The 25,151-nt window shown below is 40.8% G+C and overlaps 1 protein-coding gene across 2 annotated transcripts; it reads left to right on the top strand.

Annotated features, from left to right (window-relative positions):
* The first annotated feature begins 321 nt into the window (after window positions 1-321).
* kcnc1b (potassium voltage-gated channel, Shaw-related subfamily, member 1b) lies at window positions 322-25,151 on the top strand. 2 transcript variants are annotated; one of them, XM_072672295.1, is made up of 4 exons: window positions 322-879; window positions 14,404-15,337; window positions 18,493-18,666; window positions 22,309-25,151. In XM_072672295.1, exons 1-4 carry the CDS (start codon window positions 322-324, stop codon window positions 22,416-22,418), a joined length of 1,776 nt encoding a protein of 591 aa, XP_072528396.1. In that variant the 3' UTR covers window positions 22,419-25,151. The 2 variants fall into 2 exon arrangements, with proteins under 2 accessions (XP_072528396.1, XP_072528395.1); XM_072672294.1 differs by lacking the exon at window positions 22,309-25,151 and adding an exon at window positions 20,070-21,468.

Here is a 25,151-nt window from a genome sequence, read left to right as displayed (position 1 = left end):
CGCGCGTTTAGAAATGGCGCGCTAAAACACGCACACTCACACAAAGCCACCCCTCGCACCGTCGCACGCGGTCTTCTAAAACGCAGCAAAAAGGGGCGCGCGCATTAATAACCTTTTTTTATTCACCGATTGTCTGATCGTCTCGTGCGACTGTGCCCACCCACGCCCCCTACTCTGCATGCATGTGTTGCACGAGTACGGGGGTGCTGCCCGTAGCCTCTCTCGCCCCCCCGTGCTGATGCCCTGCAGCTGCTAGGGGTTAAGGGGGTGGGGGGGGTGGGGGGTGGCGGAGGTAGGGAGGGAGGGAGGGAGGTACCCGCCATGGGCCTGAGCGACGACGAGGAGCGCGTCGTGCTGAACGTCGGCGGTGTGAGGCACGAGACGTACCGCGGCACGCTGCGCACGCTGCCCGGCACGCGGCTCGCGCGCCTGGCCGAGCAGACGGAGGGCTCGGGCCACGACTTCTTCTTCGACCGGCACCCAGGCGTCTTCGCGCACATCCTCAACTACTACCGCACTGGCAAGCTGCACTGCCCGGCGGACGTGTGCGGTCCTCTGTACGAGGAGGAGCTCTCCTTCTGGGGCATCGATGAGACGGACGTGGAGCCGTGCTGCTGGATGACGTACCGGCAGCACCGTGAGGCCGAGGAGGCACTCGTAAGCTTCGGCGGCACGGCGCCTGTGGAAAGCGCGCACGAGGTGGAGGTGGAGGGGGCCGGCGACGGCACGCACGAGGCGGCCGACGGCGACGAGGGTGCCGAGATGACGCGGAGGCTCGCGCACAGGGACGCGGCGGACGGCAGGAGCCGCCGCTGGAGCCGCTGGCAGAAGAAGATGTGGGCGCTCTTTGAGGACCCCTACTCGTCCCGATACGCGCGGGTGAGTGAGGACAGAGCTAGAGGTTTGTTTGTGTGTGTGTGTGTGTGTGTGTGTGAGCGAGGAACGAGAGAAGGCGTGTGTGGGGCATCAGATCACTGGAGAACTTGACACATGCCTCATGTAATTTAGTACACTGTCCTACTACACATGACCTAACACTGTCCAATATGGTCAAAAAGCATGTGCTTAAAGATCTAACACACTGCCCCATATGAACTAACACTCTGTCATATTGAACAGAACACACTTTATAAATGATGTATCACTTTGTTATATGACCTAATGCACTGTCCCATATGATCTACTAGACTGCTCTATATGTCCTAACACACTGCCCCATTTGATCTTAGAGACTGCCCTATTTGACTTTACACATTGTCCCATATGATCTAATTCACTGTCCTACGACTTAACACGCTGTCCCATATGGTCTAATACACTGTCCTAACACACTGTCCCATATGACCTACTAGACTGTCCCACATGACCTAACACTTTGTCCCATATGATCTAATAGACTGTCCTACATGACCTAACACAGTGTTCCATAATATTTTACATGGTACAGAATAAAACAACATACTATCCGAATAGACTGTTCAGTATGACTGCCCCATATAATCTGACCTAACGCATGCTATAACACACTGTTCTATATGACCCAACGCACTGTTCTATATGACCTAAAGCATGCCGTAACACACTGTTCTATATGACCTAACACACTGTTCTACATGACCTAACACATCCTATAATAGACTGTTCTATATGACCTAACACATCCTATAACACACTGTTCTATATGACCTAACACACTTCTATATGACCTAACACACTGTTTTATATGACCTAACACACTGTTTTATATGACCTAACACATCCTATAATAGACTGTTCTATTTGACCTGACACACTGTTCTATATGACCTAATACACTGTTCTATATGACCTAACACTGCTCTATATGACCTAACACACTGTTTTATATGACCTAACACACTGTTCTATATGACCTAACACATCCTATAATAGCCTGTTCTATTTGACCTGACACACTGTTCTATATGACCTAATACACTGTTCTATATGACCTAACACTGCTCTATATGACCTGACACACTGTTCTATATGACCTGACACACTGCTCTATATGACCTAACACATCCTGCAATACACTGTTCTATTTGACCTAACACACTGTTCTATATGACCTGACACACTGTTCTATATGACCTGACCTAACACACTGTTCTATTTGACCTGACACACTGTTCTATATGACCTAACACACTGTTCTATATGACCTAACACATCCTGTAATACACTGTTCTATTTGACCTAACACACTGTTCTGTATGACCTGACACACTGTTCTATTTGACCTGACACACTGTTATGTATGACCTGACACACTGTTCTATATGACCTGACACACTGTTCTATATGACCTGACACACTGTTCTATATGACCTGACCTAACACACTGTTCTATATGACCTGACACACTGTTCTATATGACCTAACACACTGTTCTATATGACCTAACACATCCTATAATAGCCTGTTCTATTTGACCTGACACACTGTTCTATATGACCTAATACACTGTTCTATATGACCTAACACTGCTCTATATGACCTGACACACTGTTCTATATGACCTGACACACTGCTCTATATGACCTAACACATCCTGCAATACACTGTTCTATTTGACCTAACACACTGTTCTATATGACCTGACACACTGTTCTATTTGACCTGACACACTGTTATGTATGACCTGACACACTGTTCTATATGACCTGACCTAACACACTGTTCTATATGACCTGACCTAACACACTGTTCTATATGACCTGACACAGTTCTATATGACCCAACTCACTGTTCTATATGACCTAACACATCCTGTAATACACTGTTCTATTTGACCTAACACACTGTTCTATTTGACCTGACACACTGTTCTGTATGACCTGACACACTGTTCTGTATGACCTAACACACTGTTCTGTATGACCTAACACACTGCTCTATATGACCTAACACTGCTCTATATGACCTGACACACTGTTCTATATGACCTAACACATCCTGCAATACACTGTTCTATTTGACCTAACACACTGTTCTATATGACCTGACACACTGTTCTATATGACCTGACCTAACACACTGTTCTATATGACCTGACACACTGTTCTATATGACCTAACTCACTGTTCTATATGACCTAACACACCCTATAATAGACTGTTCTATTTGACCTGACACACTGTTCTATATGACCTAACACACTGTTCTATATGACCTAACACATCCTGTAATACACTGTTCTATTTGACCTAACACACTGTTCTATTTGACCTGACACACTGTTCTGTATGACCTGACACACTGTTCTATATGACCTGACACACTGTTCTATATGACCTGACCTAACACACTGTTCTATATGACCTGACACACTGTTCTATATGACCTAACTCACTGTTCTATATGACCTAACACACTGTTCTATATGACCTGACCTAACACACTGTTCTATATGACCTGACCTAACACACTGTTCTATATGACCTAACACATCCTATAATAGACTGTTCTATTTGACCTAACACACTGTTCTATGTGACCTAACACACTGATCTATGTGACCTAACACACTGTTCTATTTGACCTAACACACTGTTCTATATGACCTAACTCACTGTTCTATATGACCTAACACACCCTATAATAGACTGTTCTATTTGACCTGACACACTGTTCTATATGACCTAACACACTGTTCTATTTGACCTAACACATCCTGTAATACACTGTTCTATTTGACCTAACACACTGTTCTATTTGACCTGACACACTGTTCTGTATGACCTGACACACTGTTCTATATGACCTGACACACTGTTCTATATGACCTGACCTAACACACTGTTCTATATGACCTGACACACTGTTCTATATGACCTAACTCACTGTTCTATATGACCTAACACACTGTTCTATATGACCTGACACACTGTTCTAAATGACCTGACCTAACACACTGTTCTATATGACCTGACACACTGTTCTATATGACCTAACACATCCTATAATAGACTGTTCTATATGACCTAACTCACTGTTCTATATGACCTAACACACTGTTCTATATGACCTGACACACTGTTCTATATGACCTGACCTAACACACTGTTCTATATGACCTGACCTAACACACTGTTCTATATGACCTGACACACTGTTCTATATGACCTAACACATCCTATAATAGACTGTTCTATGTGACCTAACACACTGTTCTATTTGACCTAACACACTGTTCTATTTGACCTAACACACTGATCTATGTGACCTAACACACTGTTCTATTTGACCTAACACACTGTTCTATGTGACCTAACACACTGTTCTGTATGACCTAACATGTATGTTCACAATATATTGAATGAAATTAAAATTAAGGATCATGATGACTGTATCAATTAAATTGCAGAATTTACTAATGAGACTGCAGGTAGGATACAGGAGGAGTGCTGTGCATGACACCGCCTTACTGGAATGTGTTTGTAGATCGATTTGTAAACTCTGGTATTTCTACAATACAACAGATTAGATTGCATATTCTCCAGAACGCATTGTCACATCTCTATGATGCACACTATAATTTTGCATTGCACCATTTTTACCCCTTTTCACCCCTATATAACACACTGTCCCGTCGTCCCGTCTTACATAATACCCTGATGTACTGTTCGATTTTTGATCATGAAACAGCAAATGATAGACAATGAGAACCTTCTTCCTCAAAAGATTAGCCTGAATGTGTGGAGCATTCCCTCTTCAAGAGCTTGATTCTGTTTGTTCCAAGTGTTCACTAGAACACAATTCAAATCTGGTGACATAATATTGGAAATAGTGCTCACAGATTGTAACTGGGAACACAGATCATGTTCTCTCCCAGAGAGCTCCACCACTGACTGCTGTTCATTCACTTTGATGTGGTACAAGCAGCAACCATGACCCCTGGAGCAACACACACACACACATCAAAATATGAGCTTCTCTACATCTCTCATTATTTTGTTTAAACTCTCAGGCCTGTGCCCAGCCACTCCTCTTGTTGATATCTCCCGCATCACTCCCACCATGAGGCCAGTAAGCTCTTAAACACATCTGAATGTGGTCCCAGCATTTGCACAAGTTTTGGCAATCAGGTCGAAAACAGGTCAGTGCTGTTTATTCTGACCCAAAGGCTCTGGCACTGAGAAGGCCCAGGATGGCAGGCCTCCAAATTCAAAGTGTGTTGGCTGTGGGAAAGGCTGTATGTAGCTTAATCGAGGGAAAAGAGGGTGTGAGAGAGGAAAGTTACTTTGACAGAGAGATAAAAGTGATGTATATATTAATAGAGAGAGAGATGTGGGTGCGGGCCTTACGCTGAAAGAGTATTGGCCAGGGCTCCTTGCATCTGCTCCAGGATGGTAGTGATGACGCTGGGCTGTTGGAAGGAGATGTTTTATTAATTTGGCTGTGGCTAGGGCTGTCCTGCTCCACTGCTGGGAGCCAGGCTGGTCTGTGTGTCTGCCATGGCAGAGAGCTGCTGGAGCTCTGATAACACCACAGAGATTGATGAACTGCCTGATCTGAAACAACCAGTAGCAACCTAATAAAGTCTTCTCACTTCCCTAGAAATCAGATGAAGCCTGTGGTTGAGTTATGCGTTTTTCCAGGCCATGTGTTCACTTTGTTCTAGAGATGGCGCAATATATCTTCATCTTTTTTTGATGCTGATACTGATATGAACCTCACGTATCTTCTGATACCAATCTGATATTTCCTCTTAAGAAACTGCTAAGCATTAAAATGATCAATTCTGAGTTGAAGCACCTCCCTTAACCCCTTTCCACAGGACCCAGAGTGGCCACCATTTCTGCCCTGAAATCAGCATTTCTCTATTAAATACATGAGGTATAACTGATAGGTGTTGCAGTTACTTGATATATAATAAATATGATTTATACTATATGGGCAACAGTATTGGGACACCTGTTATTCATTGTTTCTTCTGAAATTAGAGTAACTTCTGTTAGAGTAACTGACTCTACAGTCCAGGGAAGGCTTTCTCTTAGATTTTGGAGGAGCATTGCTGTGAAAGTTTGATTGCATTCAGCGACAAGAGCATTAGTTAGGTCAGGATGTTGGATGATCACCACTTCCACCTCATCCCCAACTCCCCAAATCATCCTGAACGAACTGGATGAAGAACCATCCCATCATTCCACTGCTCCACAGCTCAATGCTAGGGGGCTTTATACCCCTCTAGCCCACACCTGGTGTAAGGCTTGGTGCAAATAGGTTCATGTTTATCTGCTCCAGAGAGTCCTATATTGTCAATTTTGCACATCTGTGTCAAGAATGGGTGCAATGTTAAATAGCTGAACACATTAATTAGAAGGGGTATCCACAAATATTTGGACATATAGTGTATCAAAGCTGAATAAAATAGATTCTGAAGTGTTTAACTGTCTGCATCTCAGCATACCCCACCTCTTTTATGGTACATTAAACAATCAGTTTCTAATCAGTTTCTGGACATCATTTCGTCTTTAGGGGGCCTGCGAAAAAAGGCTATGATGAAGATCTAAGACTACAGATACACTCTACTACACCACCAAAAGACATACACAGATATCATCACACAGTGTGAGTGTATGGTGTTTCAGGATAGATTTGTTACAGGATTGAATCAGGTTCATTCTTTGTTTTAAGCATCCAATCCAATTTCTGATGACATCAGCCCGATACCAATATAAGCTACCAGTTAAGTGCTACTTTTACAGTGTTTATAATATTCACATTGCAGAATGTTTATTCCAATAAAACAAGGAACATAATTCATTCATAAGTATTTTATTTATTTATTTATTTTGTGAGAAAAAACGAAAAAGCAGGAGATCATGGGTTAGTACATTCTGTGAGGCATCACTCCTAGGCTGAAGAATCTTTTCTGAAGGCAGGTTAGAAGGACACTTATTGGGTGTCTTCATGCTGCATTAAATATTCATCTCTTCAGAAGCTACTAAGCATTTTTTACTTACTTATTTAATTTTTATTGAAAGAAAAATTCCAAATGAAAGATCAGCTCTACATTTTGTGGCTGATGATTTTAGGAATCTTTCTGGCACTGTTGTGTTCCCAGGCCCTGCCTCTCGCAGTGAAGGAACTGGACTTTATGTGTTTTCCTGAGCCAATTCAATTGTGCTGAGTTATTTTTAGCCTCCCTCCATCAAACTGTAGGTCTTAATTACATTACAACTTGACAACTCAATTACTTGCTGCAATCACCACTTTCATATCTCTTTATCTCTGCTTAAAGTATGGAAGCCTCACAGAGACCTATCCAGTAGGTTTCATCACCATTTGCCCATCAGTACATCACAATGGGAAAAACAAGAACCAGAAGTGTCTAGCAAGGCTGTATAGATGGTGTTCTCACAATTCTGATATAGTGAGATCACATAGCCTATTGGTTGTCCAACAGAGTGTGAGAAGGCTCAAATTCATGATGTCAGGAATTAGTAGTGGAGGGGGCACTACTACCAGGTGTCGGTATCGGGCTGATTTCAGCAGAAGATTCTGGATTGGATTGCAGAGAGAAACAGGAATGAATCTGATCTGATCCTGTAGCAAATACAGTGTCTATATTCCACATTTTTTTATGTACAAATCTGACAACGCTGATACTAGCCTTAGCAGTAGATACTAGAATTGGCATTACAGAGAAATATAAAAACATGTATTTCTACAACATTAAAAAGGCTATATAATGAATAAAAGTCTGATATTTTAGTGCAACAGCACAGCTTAGCTTTCGGGCGTCCTTCCACAGCCGGCATTTGAGTCTGGATTTCTGTATGAATGAATGAATGTGATTTTTTTTTTTAAATGTGCGATCATATCAACAAAAGTATTCCAAGTGGATACATTTTGTCCTACAAACATTTTTCTTTCAAATGTCACTGAATCCTCAGAATTGCGAGGTCGTTAACAAGTTGCTATACAAATTTTGATACATTGCTACATAAGCACACTGAACTAACATCGTAAGACACTGCTGCTGGTGGCACTTTTACCCAAATCTACACAAACCAGTAGACTCAAATGAGGTTAGATATGTAATATATATATATATCACTTTTTAAATTTTACTCACTTTTTTCATTTCGTAATACAGCTTTGACATGTAGTTAATAATATGGGCACTACTACAGAATGGCACATGGATTCAGAGGTCTATTAATACATTATCAAGAATTGGTTTACAATACTGGGCAAATGGAACCATCGGCCTGATAGATGAAGCCCACACATAAATCTGATATATGGCAATGTATGCATGTATAATCAAAAAGGACTGTTCATATATATTTTTTAAATATGTTATGAAATGTGTGTTAAGAAATGACTTTATTTTAGGAGGAGGAACATCCCTATAATCCAAAACATCGTATATCAAAGGGTGGGCTGGCTTCCTACCACAAGGCAGCACCTGAACTCCAGGACAAGTTCTCTGAGTTCTCCCCCATGTCTTACAGCATCCTCGCCATATCACCATATACTGATGGGGCTCTGGGCTATTGATGATAGGGTAGCCCTTTACCTTCTCTCCTCCCCAAGCACCGCAGCAATGGCTGCCCTCTGCTCCGGGCACGTGTGCTCACAGTACACTGTGTGTGTTTCACTTGTGTGTACGTGTGTGTTCACTGCACGGATGGGTTAAAGGCAGAAGCCAGATTCCATCTGTGTCACAAAATGTCACGAATAGTGTATATGGTTGTCTTGTCTTGATGGCATGCTCCAAACTAGCAAAATGTATATTGTATTAATACAGTATCAAAAACTGTATACATGTAAAATATATGGACTACACATATATTTATAATTAGTAGAGAAAAACATATTTGTGCATATGGTAAATTTGCCTAAAAGTGAGTTCTTTAGATTGTGCTTTTTGTGTAACAGAGACAATTTTCATTGTTTGTTCAATATATGTGAAGCACATGTATGATTGTATATGTTGATACACAGCTGATGTATGTGTCCCATATATAAAAATATTTGAAAATGGTTATATATTTGACATTTAAATATTGCCAGATTTCCACATGGAATCAATTCCAATTTTCTGCTGAAACTGATTCTGATGTCATTGCGTTAGTCACATGATAACAGTTACCATATTCCCACAGGACGTGAGAACTAGGGTTGCAAACGGTATGACATTTTCCTGGTATAATAACTGGCTCAGAAAATATCACAGTATCACATTATATGGCATTTCACCCGTCCTTCTCTAGTAATTGCTGTTGTGGTTGTTTTTTTTCTCCCTTTTTTCTCTCTATTATTATTATTATTATTATTATTATTATTATTATAAATTGGTGGGATTCTTTTGCATTTTGAATTCAGTATTTTTGTCCAACACTGGTACTAAGCTAATGTACACGGCCTGATAATCATCAATTTTCACACCATGGTACATCTAAAAACGGTATACCGCTGCAACTGTAGTGAGAACAAGGAGTTGCTAGTAAAGACCACTTTAATCATGGTTGATGTTTCTCTCTCGGAGGGAGGAGAGGAGGAAATATTGAGGGAAGCGCAACAAGAACCATTGCTGAAATGATGACAGTACCTTACAACAAGAGAGGGATCAGATGAAAATGCTGTGTTGTCACAGTAAAGGAGAATGACAGCTTAGTTGCACTTTGCTTGAAAGTTAACCTGAAATTTGACACGTTTAAGAGACGCCTGACATTGTTTTCTGATGTTTGCTTTTTCACATTGTGCGGTAAACACACAGCAGGGGCTGTTTCTGACACTTTAACACAACTGATGTCTTAATATTGTAGTGAAGTGTGCTTTTTACCTGAGAAACCATGCGTGATTTTGAATAAAGAGGTCTCTTTGTGCGCCGGCAACCTTGTGTGTGTGTAAGGACCATCTGGTTCAGAAAGTGTGTGTTGTGATGGTGGGTGATTGAATGTGGGCTTCAGTGTTGGCTTGTCCAGACTTGCTTTCTCAGCAAATACCCTCCCACATGTCACTCATTAGCCTGCTTGGGAGGATCGTGCATGTGTGCATTTGTATGTGTCTGTGTGTGTGTGTGTGTGTGTATGTATGTATATATATGTGTAATTTAGGTAGGGATGCACAAAACTTGGTCATGACTATAAACGATAGACAGGAACATGTAAGAAGGTAAAAATTCAAGTATTTATACATAAATAATGAATCATACATATGTAATATGTCAATATTTAATGTATAAAAACAATATTTACTATATTTACATAGTAAATACATATAGAAAAATTTGTTTACTCTCATTAGTACTCTCATTACTAATCTTTTCTATTTTTTCCCTTTTTTAATAACAAGAAATAATCTATGTTGGATGCCATAATGTTAACTTTCTTGTTAACTTTTTCTTATAAACTCTAAGAAAGTAAACCAGAACAAAATCCCGTCACACAAGTTGTTACTGCATAGTTGACAAAGTACTGCAGTAATGAGATAAACATAAACATAAAAATAAAACATAATAAAGAGTGGGTGAATGTTTTCTTTGTATTTGAATTAGGAAATGAACACCGGTATCTGTAGCTAATTAATTAAACATACAACACAACAATTTTAGCTTTCAAAACATGAAAAAATACAAAATCATCAATGCAACCTGGGCAAAACTTTGACCAAGTAAAAGATCTGAAAACGGATGTAACAGCTATAACAAAATAGCCAAGATTTATTCAGCTTGCAGTTTTTACAGTGCAGACTCTCAACTGAAAGAGAACTGCTCTGAGCTGGTATGAAAGATGAATTGGAACCCACATTTGACCGCCAAGAACCTGCATTAAGGGTTATTAGAGAAGAGAGTGATGGTGCACCATTCCACTGTGCATCATTGCTTGCACAAACATAATCTTCATGCAAGAGCCATGGAAAGGAAACCTTATCTGCGACTTCATCACCTAATTCAACATTTGAAGTATGCTACAGAACATCTAGATCAATTTTGGGAACAAATGCTTTGGACTGATGAAGACAAAATAGTTAATTCTGCCAACAGGCTGTTTGCACGCTGTGATTTCTGGCAAAGGGGGTGAAAAGATTGTGATTTATGTTGTATTATCTGTACAGTTTGTATTTGCTACTTCTTAATAATAAAAATGTCCTTTGCCAAGGGTATCCAAACATTTGCATGAAGATGTATATATTTTTACGCTTGACTTATGCAAATTACAATATGCAAATTATAAAGATTTTTTTCAACTATTATTATTATTCATATTAAACAGTGTTACTAATAGTCTTTTCAATCGTACAGGTTTACGGTTAAGCATTCAATCAGGCTTCATTGATTGTATATTCAAAGAAGAAAATCATCAAGCTTTAGCCACTTTATTTTGTTTACAGGCTGGACATATAGTTTGTCATGTTTTGTGTGAATAACCCAGTTGATGGTTGTGATCAGTATGTCTGGAGGTGAATGGGTGTTATACATCACAGGCATGACACTGGTCTTATTCTGTGCTTCGGGAAGCATCATTCAGCTGCAAAGCACTCACACGACTGGATAGTCACCAGATGATGATAGCACATACTGAGGTCACTGCTGTGGCACTGGGAGGACAGCTATTAGATGGTATCCCATCAAACACGGATCAAGTGTTTCAGGTATCTCACTGTGATTGATTAGACAGAGAAGTGCTTATGGGACTGTACCTAGATGGAACTGTGAGGTGACTGTTGATCTATGGCATAGCATCAAAATGAAACAAATAGGGCTGTACTGGTATGTGGCACACAGTCGCACAGAGAATACATTTTTGAGTCATACCTTTTGAGTTAAGCACCATTTTTGAGGTATTCCTTGGTCAGTGCTGTTTTAAAGTAAATGCTGATTAGTTTTGTGAGTTCAGTGTTCTCTAAAGTAGTGAACATTAACCTTATTTTCCAGATTTTAATTAGCCATGCTAGAAAACAGACACCCATACAGGACAGCAGAGGTTAATCTGGTCTTGTTAAGGCTGTAAAATGTCATGTAGTCTTGCGCTCTATGTTGGCACTATGCCACTTTTGTCCTTTTGCATCATTATAGCCTAAATGTGTAACATATTTGTAGTATCTTGTTTTAAAATGAGTAAAATTTAATGTGAGGGCTGCTGTGCTAATGAGTCCTTGATTACATCGCTTACCTTTACTGTTAGCACTGTGTTGTTGCAGGCCTTTGGCCCACATGTAAAAAAAAAAATCTGTTATTTCATATTTCTGAAATTCTGATCTTTTTACATGCTATTTCAATTCGTGAAATTGTGTTGGATCCGACAAAGATGGTATTGTTGGTCAGCTGTAGGATATGTGTGGAAAATATGCCACAGTAGGTGGAACAGACCGAGACTGGCACGGCGGTCTTTTCAAAATCAATAAAAAGAAAGATGGGATTTTTTTGGGTGGGGGCTTTCTGTTGTACTGAACCTCCAAAGGTCCAAACCGTGGTGTGAACTGAGTCGTGACCTTCTGTACCATTAAACCCTTAGAAACAAATTGTAAAAATAAAAATGAAAGCACACATAGATCCTAGAACATGTTTTATCATTTTGTTTTACTAATATTTTAAATTGATGGTACTCAAGATGTTATGCTGGGAAGCAGCAGATTTTTATCAAGAATGTTGCGGTACATTGCATCCAAAAAGTGCAATTTTGGTCTTATCTGACCAGACTATATTCTCCCAGTATTTCACAGGTTTGTCTATATGTTGCTGAGCAAACTATAGCTTCAACATGTCTTTTCTTTAGCAATGGAGTCTTTTGTGGTGAGCATGCATATAGGCCATGGCGGTTGAATGCAGTATTCGCTGATTCCAGGTCTTTCTATAGCTCTCCACAGGTGGTCCTTGGCTCTTGGTCCTTGGCTTTTTTAGACTCTCTGTCTAAAATCTTGCGGGAAGCACCTGGTCATGGCCATTTTATGGTGAAATGATGTTCTTTCCACTTCCAGAATATGGCCCCAACAGTGCTCACTGGAATCTTCAGTAGTTTCTACTGGAAGCAATCCCATCAGTATGTTTAGCAACAATGAGGTTGTGAAGGTCTCGAGAGAGCTCATTGGTTTTACCCATCATGTGTGTGTGCGCGCTCTCTCTCTCCCACCTATCGGTTTATGCCTCTATCATTTCCCCAGCACATCTTTCTTCCCTTCCCCCATCTTCTCGATTCTACCCCTTTCTCTGGCTGTTCCCTTCCACCGCTTTCTCCCAGAATGAGATGGCACAATACTGTCCGCACAGAGCCACACAAACCAGTCTCAAACCAAACACAGGCTTTCCGCCTGAGTACAAAGACGAGAGGGTGATCCTAATGATAGATGAAAGGCGCCTATTTGTGTGTTTGTTTATGTGTGTGTGTGTGTGTGTGTGTGTGAAAGAGAGAGAGAGAGAGAGAGAGAGAGAGAGTGTGCCTGTCTGAATGCTCAGTGCCTCAGACAAAACATCCCTACTCCGCACAAACGGCCAACAAAGCACATCCAGGGAATTCTGTCTGTTTGACTAAGTACTGGGTGACCCAGATATAAAGTGCCTGTGGAGAGAGACTTTGTGAGAAGCAATATGCCGTGGAAGGAGCTGTAAACTGAGCAGTGGGGATGACTTTTAGAAGAATTGGCCAGATAAGTGCTCGCAGGACAGCAGTCCCTAGAAGCTCCATTAAATGCAGATATATAATTAATCAATAGCTAATGTCTGGCAATGTATTGCCAATTACAAGCTAATAAGACCTGAGCCTACGTAAATGGAAAGGCTGAAATGAAAGTTATTGATGAAGCATTGTCTGAGCTCGTCACGTGTGCATAGTGAAGGTCAAAGCGCTTTGTTCTCAGCAATAAACCACCTTGCCAGTGGTCAGACATCGACAGACTTGTCCTCTACAGTAAACCCATCTCATCCATACCTGTTAAGAAGGGTCCAAGCCCCGAAAGGCTAGTTGTTTATCACCATGGCCCCTCAGCTGGCACGTGGCAACCTTGCCAGGGGCATCCTGGAGTCCCCGGTGAGAGAAGATACAGTTAAATTTAGCCCATTGAGGTAGAGGGGAGTTGGGCTGGCGCCACTTTGCCATCCTCCATCGTCCTTGGGCTCAAGCGGTGATCTTGAGCTGCAGCAGCAGAAGACATAGGGCTTAAATGACACACTCCTGTTGACGCAGCAGTATTCTGTAGTGCATAAGGAGACCAAACTAGCAACTTTATCCCGACTGGGACTTTATCCTGGATTTCTTTAAATTCTGCTGAAAGTACCTTTTTAATGGGAAATTAGTTTTTTGGGGAGGAGGGAAGGTGGAGTGATGTGCCTGGGAAATTTGATGCCACTGATTCATAGACTGTTCATACATACACTCTCCCTCTTTCTGGCTTTACTAATTGTCTCTCTTCTCTTTTTTTCTTGTGCAGTGGGTGGCTTTCGCATCTCTCTTTTTCATCTTGGTGTCCATCACAACGTTCTGCCTGGAGACCCATGAGGCCTTTAACCCCATCATCAACCGGACAGTGTTTGAAGTGGTAGACAATGAAACCGTGGAGCGTTTTTACCCTGAGACTGAGACCATGGTGCAGCTCACGTACATTGAGGGAGTCTGTGTTGTCTGGTTCACCTTTGAGTTCTTAATACGAATCACGTTCTGTCCTGACAAACTCAAGTTCATAAGAAACGCCCTCAACATCATTGACTTTGTGGCCATCCTACCTTTCTACTTGGAAGTGGGACTGAGTGGCCTGTCCTCCAAAGCTGCAAAAGACGTGCTGGGGTTCCTGCGTGTGGTGCGCTTTGTCCGGATCCTGCGTATCTTTAAGCTGACACGTCACTTTGTGGGTCTTCGCGTGCTGGGTCACACGCTCCGCGCCAGCACCAACGAATTCATCCTGCTCATCATCTTCCTTGCCCTCGGAGTCCTCATCTTTGCCACCATGATTTATTACGCTGAGCGCATCGGAGCCAATCCCAACGACCCCCGTGCCAGTGAACACACGTATTTCAAGAACATTCCTATCGGCTTCTGGTGGGCCGTGGTTACAATGACGACGCTTGGCTACGGAGACATGTATCCTAAGACAACATCAGGCATGTTGGTGGGTGCCCTTTGTGCTCTGGCTGGTGTGCTGACCATTGCCATGCCTGTGCCCGTGATTGTCAACAATTTTGGCATGTATTACTCTCTGGCAATGGCAAAACAAAAACTACCAAAGAAAAAGAACAAGTATATTCCCCGGGTTCTCCCCCTGGGCTCCCCCAACTACTGTAAGTCAATTATTAACTCTCCAAGACCCAGTACACACAGCGATACCTGCCCTCTGGCCCAGGAAGAAGTCTCTGAGATTAGATACCAAGGTAAGTTGTCTAACAGAATATTGAATTCACAGACAGTGCATAAATAGCACTGCCACCTGCTGTAACTTGCATTAGTTAAAATAAGATCATTCTTTTCTTTAGTGGGGATACAGTGTAGAAAAATAAAATATTAAAGATTTGGTAATTTAGTCTCAAAACTGGAAAGGCATTTTTAGTGTTTTTCAATGACATAAGCTGGTTGAAGTAATCTTTGCACACACAAGAAATGTCAGAGCTATACGCTAAACCTATTCTCTCCTATAATTGAGAACTATTATTCTCCTTCTTGTTTCTACAGTTTTTAGTTTTTATAATATTTCATGTGTAATGCCATGATATAAGTCTTTTTATTTGTAGAATTATTTCCCTTAATTTTTTAGATCTTTATTCACTTAATATGTTCTCAAGAACATTTCCACCTGGTCTATCTTTACTTACTAATTTTACTTGTGAAATATAATGGACACACAATTATTTACTTATGCAGTGATCCTAAATTACATTTAATATTATATATATATATATATATATATATATATATATATATATATATATATATTATTTTTTTTTACTTTTCTACATATTTTAGAATGCTAAGAATAGACTGTACACAAAGATCGGCATATTGGCTAGTTGTAGACAGTAATTCAAGGCATCTTGAATTCTATTTTTTTTCTCTATAAGGCTGGTCCTTACTTAGAATAGTTCTCTTTGTGTCTGGGTCAATTTGGGTGAGCCTAGAAGACTTACCAGCTTGGAATCTTTTTAAGCGTGGGGCGAAATTTCATTAATGTGTAAAAGACCATAATAAATACTTTAAAGCAAAAATGAAAAATAATTTAATCTAATAATAATCTGTCTGATTTTGGAGACATAGGCAAACTATAAGAGCAGGTGTGTAAGAGTACAGCAGTGACTGTAGGAGTGAGGAAATCAATAGTTTGGTACAGTGTGAAGAAGCAAGGAGGCACTGGTGAGCTTAGCAATAATAATAATAATACTATGAATGCAAATGAATCAGCAATCTCTCACTGCATTTCCTGCTCCTGCTGGGTCAAAAACGATGCCTGCTGTCATTAAATCTTTGCAATTGCCAACAGCATCCAGAGCCCTTTAAATTACTCAGCCATTAGCTATTAGCCTCATGCAGCTATATGAGTCTGGCTTCCTGGAGGTCATACTTAGGCAAAATGCTGCAGCTTCCTGATTGCTTACATGGAGGCATTTCAAAGTTTGCTTTTAGAGAACTACACCCTGTTTAGTTCCAACCGTAATATACCACAGCTGATCCAGTTATGCAGGTCAATATGTGATAGATTACAGTTAAGAACTATTGATTCTTCAAGAGAACTAAAAGCATTTAGTTTCCTGTTGCAATAATTTGCAGTTGTTATGTATTCATTTCTTTACCTTTTATTACATAAAATTTTATTATATTAAAGTTAGGTGGGATCATGCAGGTAAGACATATAACCCTATGGGACTGCGGTCTTCCAGAAACGCAGCTTAACACCCTCTTATAGGTCTAAAATGTATAAGATTTGGGATTTGAAAAACATTAGCTGTATCATAAATCAGCTATTTGATACAGTATCGAGAGGCACTAGTGATCTAAGACTGGTGACAGAATTCTCATGAAGTCATAAAGAACAACTGTTGAAATTATTAGTTAAGAACACTATTCCAAATATAAAAAACACTGATATACATAAAAAAGGTGGGGTCAGAGAAGATTTTCTGCGACCGTGTAAAATGTATGGTTTACCCAGTATAGATGTAAACAACCTCATGTTTACCTGAGTAATGTTAACCCGATTAATGTTAAAACATGAGTGATGTCCACTCATGTTTTAACGAGTGGAGCCAACATTTGGTTGTTTGCCCCTATCAGAACCAAAGAAGCAGGGAAAATCATCATCGAAAACTAAAGAGAGGGCAACACTAACGCTAACTATTCCATGGTAGATGTGATATTTTGATTTCAGACAGCATAAAATGAAAATAAATGGTCTTATGAATGAATTTTGATTCTGGTGCTAAATAACTGATCATTCAAAAATGGTCTTAACATACTGTTTTTGCAGGCTCAATTTGAATATGAGTAATATAACCTGATTTGTTTTCTTTATATTTTTTAACATGCAGATATATTTATAATTTAAACATATAATATTAATAAAATATGAAAGTTAATAAAATATTTATTATATATATATATCTTTCTTAAAGACCTGACTAATTGAATCGCTTGCCACATTTCCCCTTTTTATTGAGGGGAACTGAACTGAAAATGTGCACAGACCACACAGACCAAGGAAACAGAAGACCTCCCTCAGCTGAACCTGAACTACCTACACCCAGTTTAGTGTACAGAATCATCACTGTATGACCTTTAATAAACTCAGCATATAATGTTACAAAAGGCCACATAAGGCCAAATAAATAATAATAATAAAATGATAAAGAAATCATTACAAAACGAAATACATTTTTTGGGTCTCCAAAGGAAATAAAGATTTCTGCTCTGTCATTCCATTAGGACATAATGGACCTTTATATTTACCCAAGTAAATCCCAAGATATATCACTATTTTCTAGACAGAGTTTTTGACACTAACAAAGGCATCATGTTACTAATATAGTGTTGAGTACTATGGTCTCCATATTGACTTGTGTTTAGTAGTGTCAAAGCTTAGAGGTATCTTTGAATTCTAGTCTATTCAAACTAGCTAAGGGTATTCTTGAGTAAACAGTGAAGAACTTTTGTAAGTCGCTCTGCATAAGAGCGTCTGCTAAATGCAGTAAACATAAATGTAGAAAACTCGATTATACAGCTAAAGCTGAGAAGATTTAAGATGACTATTTGACTTTTGTCATTTTTCCAGTATGTAGGGTAGGGTAAGGTAATTATATGATTTTAGAATTCAGTAAAGCACCTAAAGAACATTCTCATTTAATAACAGATCCCACAGAGGACAGAGGAAATGTGTTTTTATACTACAGGCATAAGTAGTGTCATAAGGTTGACGTAAGGTTGACTGTAACTATAATTTCGCTGATGTTGCCTGTAGGCTGTAATTGAGCTAATGCTGTGAGATGAACGGTCTGTGTGCCCGAGACTGAAGTGTACCGTCTGTCCTTGTTTGTGTTCGCAGATTTTAAAGTGAACGGGGAGGCATCTAAAGCAGCCCTGGCCAATGAGGACTGTCCCCACATTGACCAGGCAGTGTCACCTGAGGAGGTTTTTAGCCCTGTGGACCGCGAGAGACCTTGCTTTCTGCTCACCTCTGGAGAACGGGGCAATCACATAGGGGGAAGAGTCAGGAAGGGTACGTAATCGGCCAGTCACTGTTTACCATCTTTTGCTTACTGTGAAAAATGAAGCTGCTGTCAGTCGAGGATGGCCTTTTTTACTCAAGGAAAGTGATCACTTTGTGATTAGTCTCACAAAGCACAAAGTCTGTGGCTTGACCCTTTTAGGCCTTGCCTGCAGGTCAGCAGTAGAAGTTGTAGTGGAAGTAACAATTATTGAAAACTCCTGACGCTTATCCTTCTACCCTGTTTGTTTGTTGGATGTCAAATGTTACACTTTCAGTGGCACACATTACAGTTTACAGTTATGAACCATAGAACCTCCAGGTTCTGCTGTAAGTGGATTTGCAGGTTCCTGGTGTCACAGGCTTGAAATTAGTTTGCTGCTATTATTAAAGGAAGCTTAAAGGAAGTGCCTGCCTTGATAAATAGTCATGCATGCAGATTCACTATGGCGGGTGGTATTGGTGATGGTGAACCTTAGAGAGTTCCAGCATGGGATATGAGGCATGTGGTCACATGACAAGAACTCAGCCAGTCAGAGGCTCTTAGGTCACAGTGCCCGGTTTAAAACGGCGTATATCACGTGGGCCCAATGCGCCACCAAACCAGCGTTAGTCCAAAAGCAAGATGAGAAGAATATTTCATGCTAGAGAATTACATAACTCCAAAGGCATGACCCAAAGCTGACTCACACTGTGTCCTGCTGCTTGAGCAGGTTGACACCAATTACGTTCTACCCCATTAAATACCGAGGTGAGACTGTTTCCAGGTATCACTGTGAAACACATGGCGGGACTTGTTAGATTCTAATTGGGGCTTACAGAAGCTTGAAGCTCAAAATTAGAACATCCCAGCAGAAGCCATACACCGAGCTGAACATCACAACAGACGTTTTTATTCTTGCTTATCCAATACAATGGTGCTATAGGTGCGTCTTATTGTCAGATTTTAAACAGTAAACAAATTCAAACAGTAATTGCTGTACTACAGAGAAAGAGGAATCGTCTGCATGGAATTATATTAACCGTTAGCTTGATTTGATATTATCTAGTCTATTGAGCTAAAGTGTCTGGCTGTGTTCTTTGGTATCTCTCTATAGCTGTGTTGTGCTGGTTAGCACTGTGATACCACCCAGTGCATGCAGTAGACAGACTAATGCATAATGCATAGCACGCATGGAGGATGATGCGGTTGACTTGGTGAATGGTCACTGTCAACTGGTTTCACCATGAGCATAACTACATGACAGGGTTACACAGTAATGCACTCCAAGTGCCAAAACATTCATCCACTTTTAGACATGCTTAGCCACAAATGTACACTTGCACACACATACACACAAACACGCAATCACATACATCTGGCATTTGAGGATGCACTGTGGTGTACTGAAAGCCCTTTCTCTCTTTAAATGAAGGTTATGAAAAGCCATGGAGCCATAGCAGCATGTCTGGAGGCGTGGCCTCAGTGTCGGCCCTCCCCTGCAGCCCGCCCTGTCTCATGCAGCAGGCCCACTCCCCCATCCCATCCATCCTGTAGCATGGACAACCAAACTAACCAATCAGAGGCCCCGCTCTGCAGCGCTGCACTGAGATGCCCGCCCACCTCGTGTACCATCCGTCTTTCATCAGCATTTGTCTTTGTCAGCTTTTCATTCTCTCTCTCTCTCTCTCTCTCTTCGTATCTGTCTCTCAACGTTGTTCTGTCTTTGTCCCGACTCTCCTCGTTTATCTACTCACATCATGTCAGTGTCCATATTCTCCTTCTGTCTGTTCTTTCTCTTTTCTCACCTTTCTTCTCCTTCCAGGAACATTATCGTGCTTTTCCTTTCTCTTTCTCACCTTCCCTTCCTTCCTCTGACTCCCCCTTTCCCTCCTTCAGTGTTTCTAAGCTGTGGTTTTCCATCAGGAGCTATGGGACACCTTTTTAAAATAAAAAAAAGATGAGAAAATGGCATTTCATATAGTTTAGTAATGTAACAATGGAGTTAAAAAAAGTGAAAGTAGCACTTACCCATCATGATTCTAGTGATGCACACGTCACCAACATAAAACTATGACTGAAGAAACCTCATTTGCATTTGCATGCCTTGCATGGGAAACTGAGAAAAACAAATGTAAGTCATAAGAAATCATGTAAGAAAAGTATATCTTTGTTTTTACATCCAAAGCTTCTTTTTCAGATATAAATCCATATATAATGCAGATCTAGTATGATATCATTTAAGATGATATAAAGTACATGTAGCAGTAAAGACTCTTTCTTTGCTGAAATTCCTTTTGCCTTTCCCCAAACCAGGAGCTTTTGTGTGTGTTTGAGCACACACCATGTTTCTAACAGTAGCAGTGGTCAGTTTGACCATTCAGCTTTTTTTTTCCTTTACGAAAACAGACTAAAAATGCAAATAGCGAAATAATGCACTTTAACCTCGAGAGCAACCTTTTTCCTATGCGAGCAAATTTACTCCACTCTATTCAGAGTACAAAACCAGCTGAGGGAACGGGAACACAGTGCCGAGTACAGTTCAGCCTTTATTTTTTCATACATTCAGGTTCATACCGTGATAATTGATAATTGGCGTAATGTCTGTTGTTCTCTGTAGCAAAACAAAATAGAACAATGTACATGTACTACATAAGACTGTGTGCTGTTGACACAAAACAAAAAAAGAGGGGAAAAAAAGTATGTTCTTTTAACTTACTTGGGGAAAGGTAAACGCATGCACTTTTATGCAAAAAAAAAACGCCATAAAAAAAAAATCCAGTACCGTACCGTATGCGAATGACACTGTAAATAAAGACCTTGCATGAAATAAATTTTGTACTGAATCGATGTTTTGGACTCTGGTTTTATTTGACAGAACACACATACACATCACCCTCGTTGCCTGGCAACAAGCTGTGTTCCTCCTTTACAGTGGCTTCTCTTTGACTTTTCACCCCTCTCTCTTATCTGTCATAGGACCCATCATTTGATCTGAACGCAGCTAGGGTGCACTAGATCCAGAAAAAAAAAAAGCTGCAGTTGTAAACCAGCACTCTATCATCCAGGCCCATGTGTCGTTGCACTGGGCCCTTGAGAGGTCAGCAAGGTCAAAGAGATCGTATGTGACTTTTTAAAGGGGTGGTGGTGGTGGTGGTGGTGGTTGGGTGGTAGTGTAACAAGAGACGGAAAGCAGGAGCGGCAGTGATGTATTTGCCCTGCTTCACACACTGTGGCATGATAGCGTTTCCTGAGCATGGCGGAAAACAAAGCACACCACATCTCAAGCACCCAGCATGCGATGGCCTGTTCTACCATAATCCGCGTCTACGTGCGCTGCTGCTTGTGTGCTGAATGCTGCTTGTGGCCGAGCATGGGGAGGGGCATGGTAAATTCGCGCTTTTTACCATGAATGTCCAGCAGAGCCATTTCCATCAGTGGCCATTTCACTACCCTGCCCCGTGCTGGCTTCACGCTGACCTTGCTTGCCTCGTGCGGTTAAGGGGACGCTCCCCCTCAAACCTCAACCCCAACCCCCTCTCCCTCCTCCGCCTTTTCACGTTCCCCTCCATCCATCTGTCCTCTATTTTTTCAGTTGGTGTTCGTTGGGTGTATTAATATGATTTTCCTTGTTGTTTGTTGTTGTTGTGTCCTCTTCTTTATATGTTTTTTAGAAGCCCAGCGAGTGAGCCGAAGCAGACAACCAACAGAGTCAGTGTGTGTTATGAACCATGGTGTGCCAACCACTATGTGTGTCAACCATAAAGCCACATCTCCCACCTGATAGTGCTGTAGCGTGTGTATGTGTTTTTGTGTGTGTGTGTGTGTGTGTGTACAGTAGATCAGCATTATTTTGAAGTGACAGAGACAAACTCAGCATAGATGTAGCACAGTAGCACAGAGAAGCTGTTGTTGTTCAGCCATATGTATCTCTGTTCCGTGAGTGGTTATCGTGCTGTTGTACTGTGTTAAGTGCCTATTGTTTTGGAGTGTGTGTATGTGTATGTATGTGTGTGTATGTGTCGGTGTTGTATATAGTGCTTTCGTGTGCTGGTGCATTTCTTCTTTCCTTTCCCTCCGTAAGTGACTAACAGATGTTCCGTTTTTTTGGTGTGCCTCTGTTTTAATGTTGTAAGATGTTACTCCAGTTCGTATCACCGTGATTGACTATTACACTTACTCTCCAGTCATGACCAAGTAGGGAGAAGCTCATTAAGCAGAGAAACGCTTTTTCCCTGTGTTTTTATTTTTTTGTTGTTGTTGAAGTACGGTAGCAACTGCTTAGTAATTGCCTTTTGCACTTTTTGCACCTCTTCACTTTTACATTCCTTTCAGTAGAGCAAGGATTCACCAGCCCTCCTTCCGGAGAGCTACCTTCTCACAGGTTTCATCTCCAACCCACCTCACTCAGCCAAACAAGGGCTGCCTTCAGGACTGCTTTACTAAGTTGTACGCCGCTATAAAACGTCTGTTTCTTACAATAGCAACATTTTAAATAAAGGTGCTACACAGAGTAATTTGAGCAACGCTTAAGAAGAACCACTTCTATTAAAGCATAAAGGACCTTTTGTTAAAAAAAAGGTCCTTTACTAAAAAAAAGGAAAGCCTTCTGGACAGGGCGCCAGTCCATGTGAAGGACCTTTAAATTGGTCAAGAACTGTTACATCAAATGAAAAGGTTTGTCACACTCGCAGATCTCTTTTACTAACATGGTTCTTCAGGGAACCAAAAGTGGTTCTTTCATGGCATTGCTCAAAGAACCCTTTGCAATATAAATTTTTTTTTGTACGTAGTATGGGGTGGAATGGATTATGATTATGAAATTATGGTTTATTTTTAAAACTTTTCATCCCATCTTAAATAGTGCCACAATTACATTCTGGCACCTCATTCAGCTTATCAAGGGCTCTACCTAAAATTCATTACAATAGTAAGTACGTATAGTATAGTCAAATGTGGTTCTGGATGCAGCCAGACATCCCTGGACCATACATATAGGAATGTTTGCATTCCACCTTGTTGTAATGGTTACTTTCTGGTACATCACTCAGCTAATCCAGGGTTGTGTCCAGAATCCTACACTACCATACTAAACACGAAATACGAATTACAATAGTAAGTACAGTACGGTAGTATGTGGTTCTGGATACAGCCAAGCACCTCAGGGATTGGGAGGTTTGAAGGTGAGAGGGGGTTATGAGTCTGAACTCTGGCTTATTCCACCTCAGATGGTGCCACTGTTACATTCTGGCACCTCATTCAGCTAATCCAGCTCTTCTGAGGGCAGTAATTCCCGTTCCACCTTTAGTGTTGCAGTCACAGGTGCCAGAATGCAAGGGTCTCTGAAAATCCATATATAAAGCAACCTTCAGCTTTGTGGGTGGATTAGGGTTGGAGCTGAAATCTGCAGGAAGGTAGATCTCCAGTAGCAGGGTTGGTGGCCTCTGCAGTAGAGCCTAAAATAGTTTGAAATCATGTGTAGCTTAATACTTAGGCTGGTAACGTTCCAGTTAGTTTGAAGGGAAAATGAAACATGTAGTTTGAGCTTCACTACACACTTGATTTGGCGGATGCAGCAACAACAACAACAGGACCAAACTTATTATTCTGAATGAATGGAAAGTCCTTTGTTGTGTGCGCCGAACAAGCTTTTAGGAAATGTTTAAGAAAATGCCTCGTTTGCTGTTGAAACTCGTGCCTGCCAGAGCAGTGGATAAATAAGAGGCCACAGACTGTCTGGATCGTTCTGTCTCTCTGGCAGAAAGTACTGCGTGACAGAACGTTTTCCATCAGATAATCCTGCACAACAAGCAACGAAGTTCCAATGCTGATTCTCATAGATTCACTTAAAGCAATTCTGAAACATACAGGGTTTTAATAGATAGGTGAATGAAAGAAAGGAAACAATACTGTGTCTTAGGTTTATGTGAATATTTATTTTCCATTGTCGTGAAAATGTACAGTATACCCAATTCTTTGGGACCAACCTAGAACACTGCCAGTCATATCTTTGGGGATGTCCATGTCGAACCCTTCACTGACAATATGACAGTGACAATATGCTGGACCGTCCATTAACAAAACACCACAAGACCACAGATCTATGTACCAGACTCTATACAACTCTTTTTGCCTATCAACAAACAGTGCAAAGACTGAGTCTGCTCCAAGTCCGGCTTTGGTATAAAGAAACATGAAATCCTCTGCATCTCCTAAAAGTAATCTTGGACGTGTCAGTTGAAATGGCAGCTCATAAATGTCCAGTTGAGTATTTACTGACTGGTTTAAAAAAAACAAAAAAACAATTTAGATAAATCAACTATGTTTCTAACAGTTTGCCGGTGGGGCCTGACTCTCCGGTCACTCCAGCAACACAGGTATCTCCACTGTTTGTGCTGTTCCGTGAGACGTCCCGTATATGTTTCATGCACCGTACAGTGCATAGTGTGGTTATTTATTCAAAACAAGATGTTGTTTTCATTGATGGTTTGATTTGTTAAATCAATTTGTGTCTTTT

This window comes from Salminus brasiliensis, chromosome 2, assembly GCF_030463535.1.
Source record: "Salminus brasiliensis chromosome 2, fSalBra1.hap2, whole genome shotgun sequence".
NCBI classification, from domain to species: Eukaryota; Metazoa; Chordata; class Actinopteri; order Characiformes; family Bryconidae; genus Salminus; species Salminus brasiliensis.
This window is presented reverse-complemented; position numbering and strand designations above follow the sequence as displayed.

Excerpts from the sequence above, each read along its gene's own strand:
- kcnc1b (XM_072672294.1), top strand. The coding sequence starts at position 322 with ATGGGCCTGAGCGACGACGAGGAGCGCGTCGTGCTGAACGTCGGCGGT. Across the intron at positions 880-14,403 it reads ACTCGTCCCGATACGCGCGG|TGGGTGGCTTTCGCATCTCT; the intron begins GTGAGTGAGGAC and ends TTTCTTGTGCAG. Across the intron at positions 18,667-20,069 it reads AGGGGGAAGAGTCAGGAAGG|GTTATGAAAAGCCATGGAGC; the intron begins GTACGTAATCGG and ends CTTTAAATGAAG.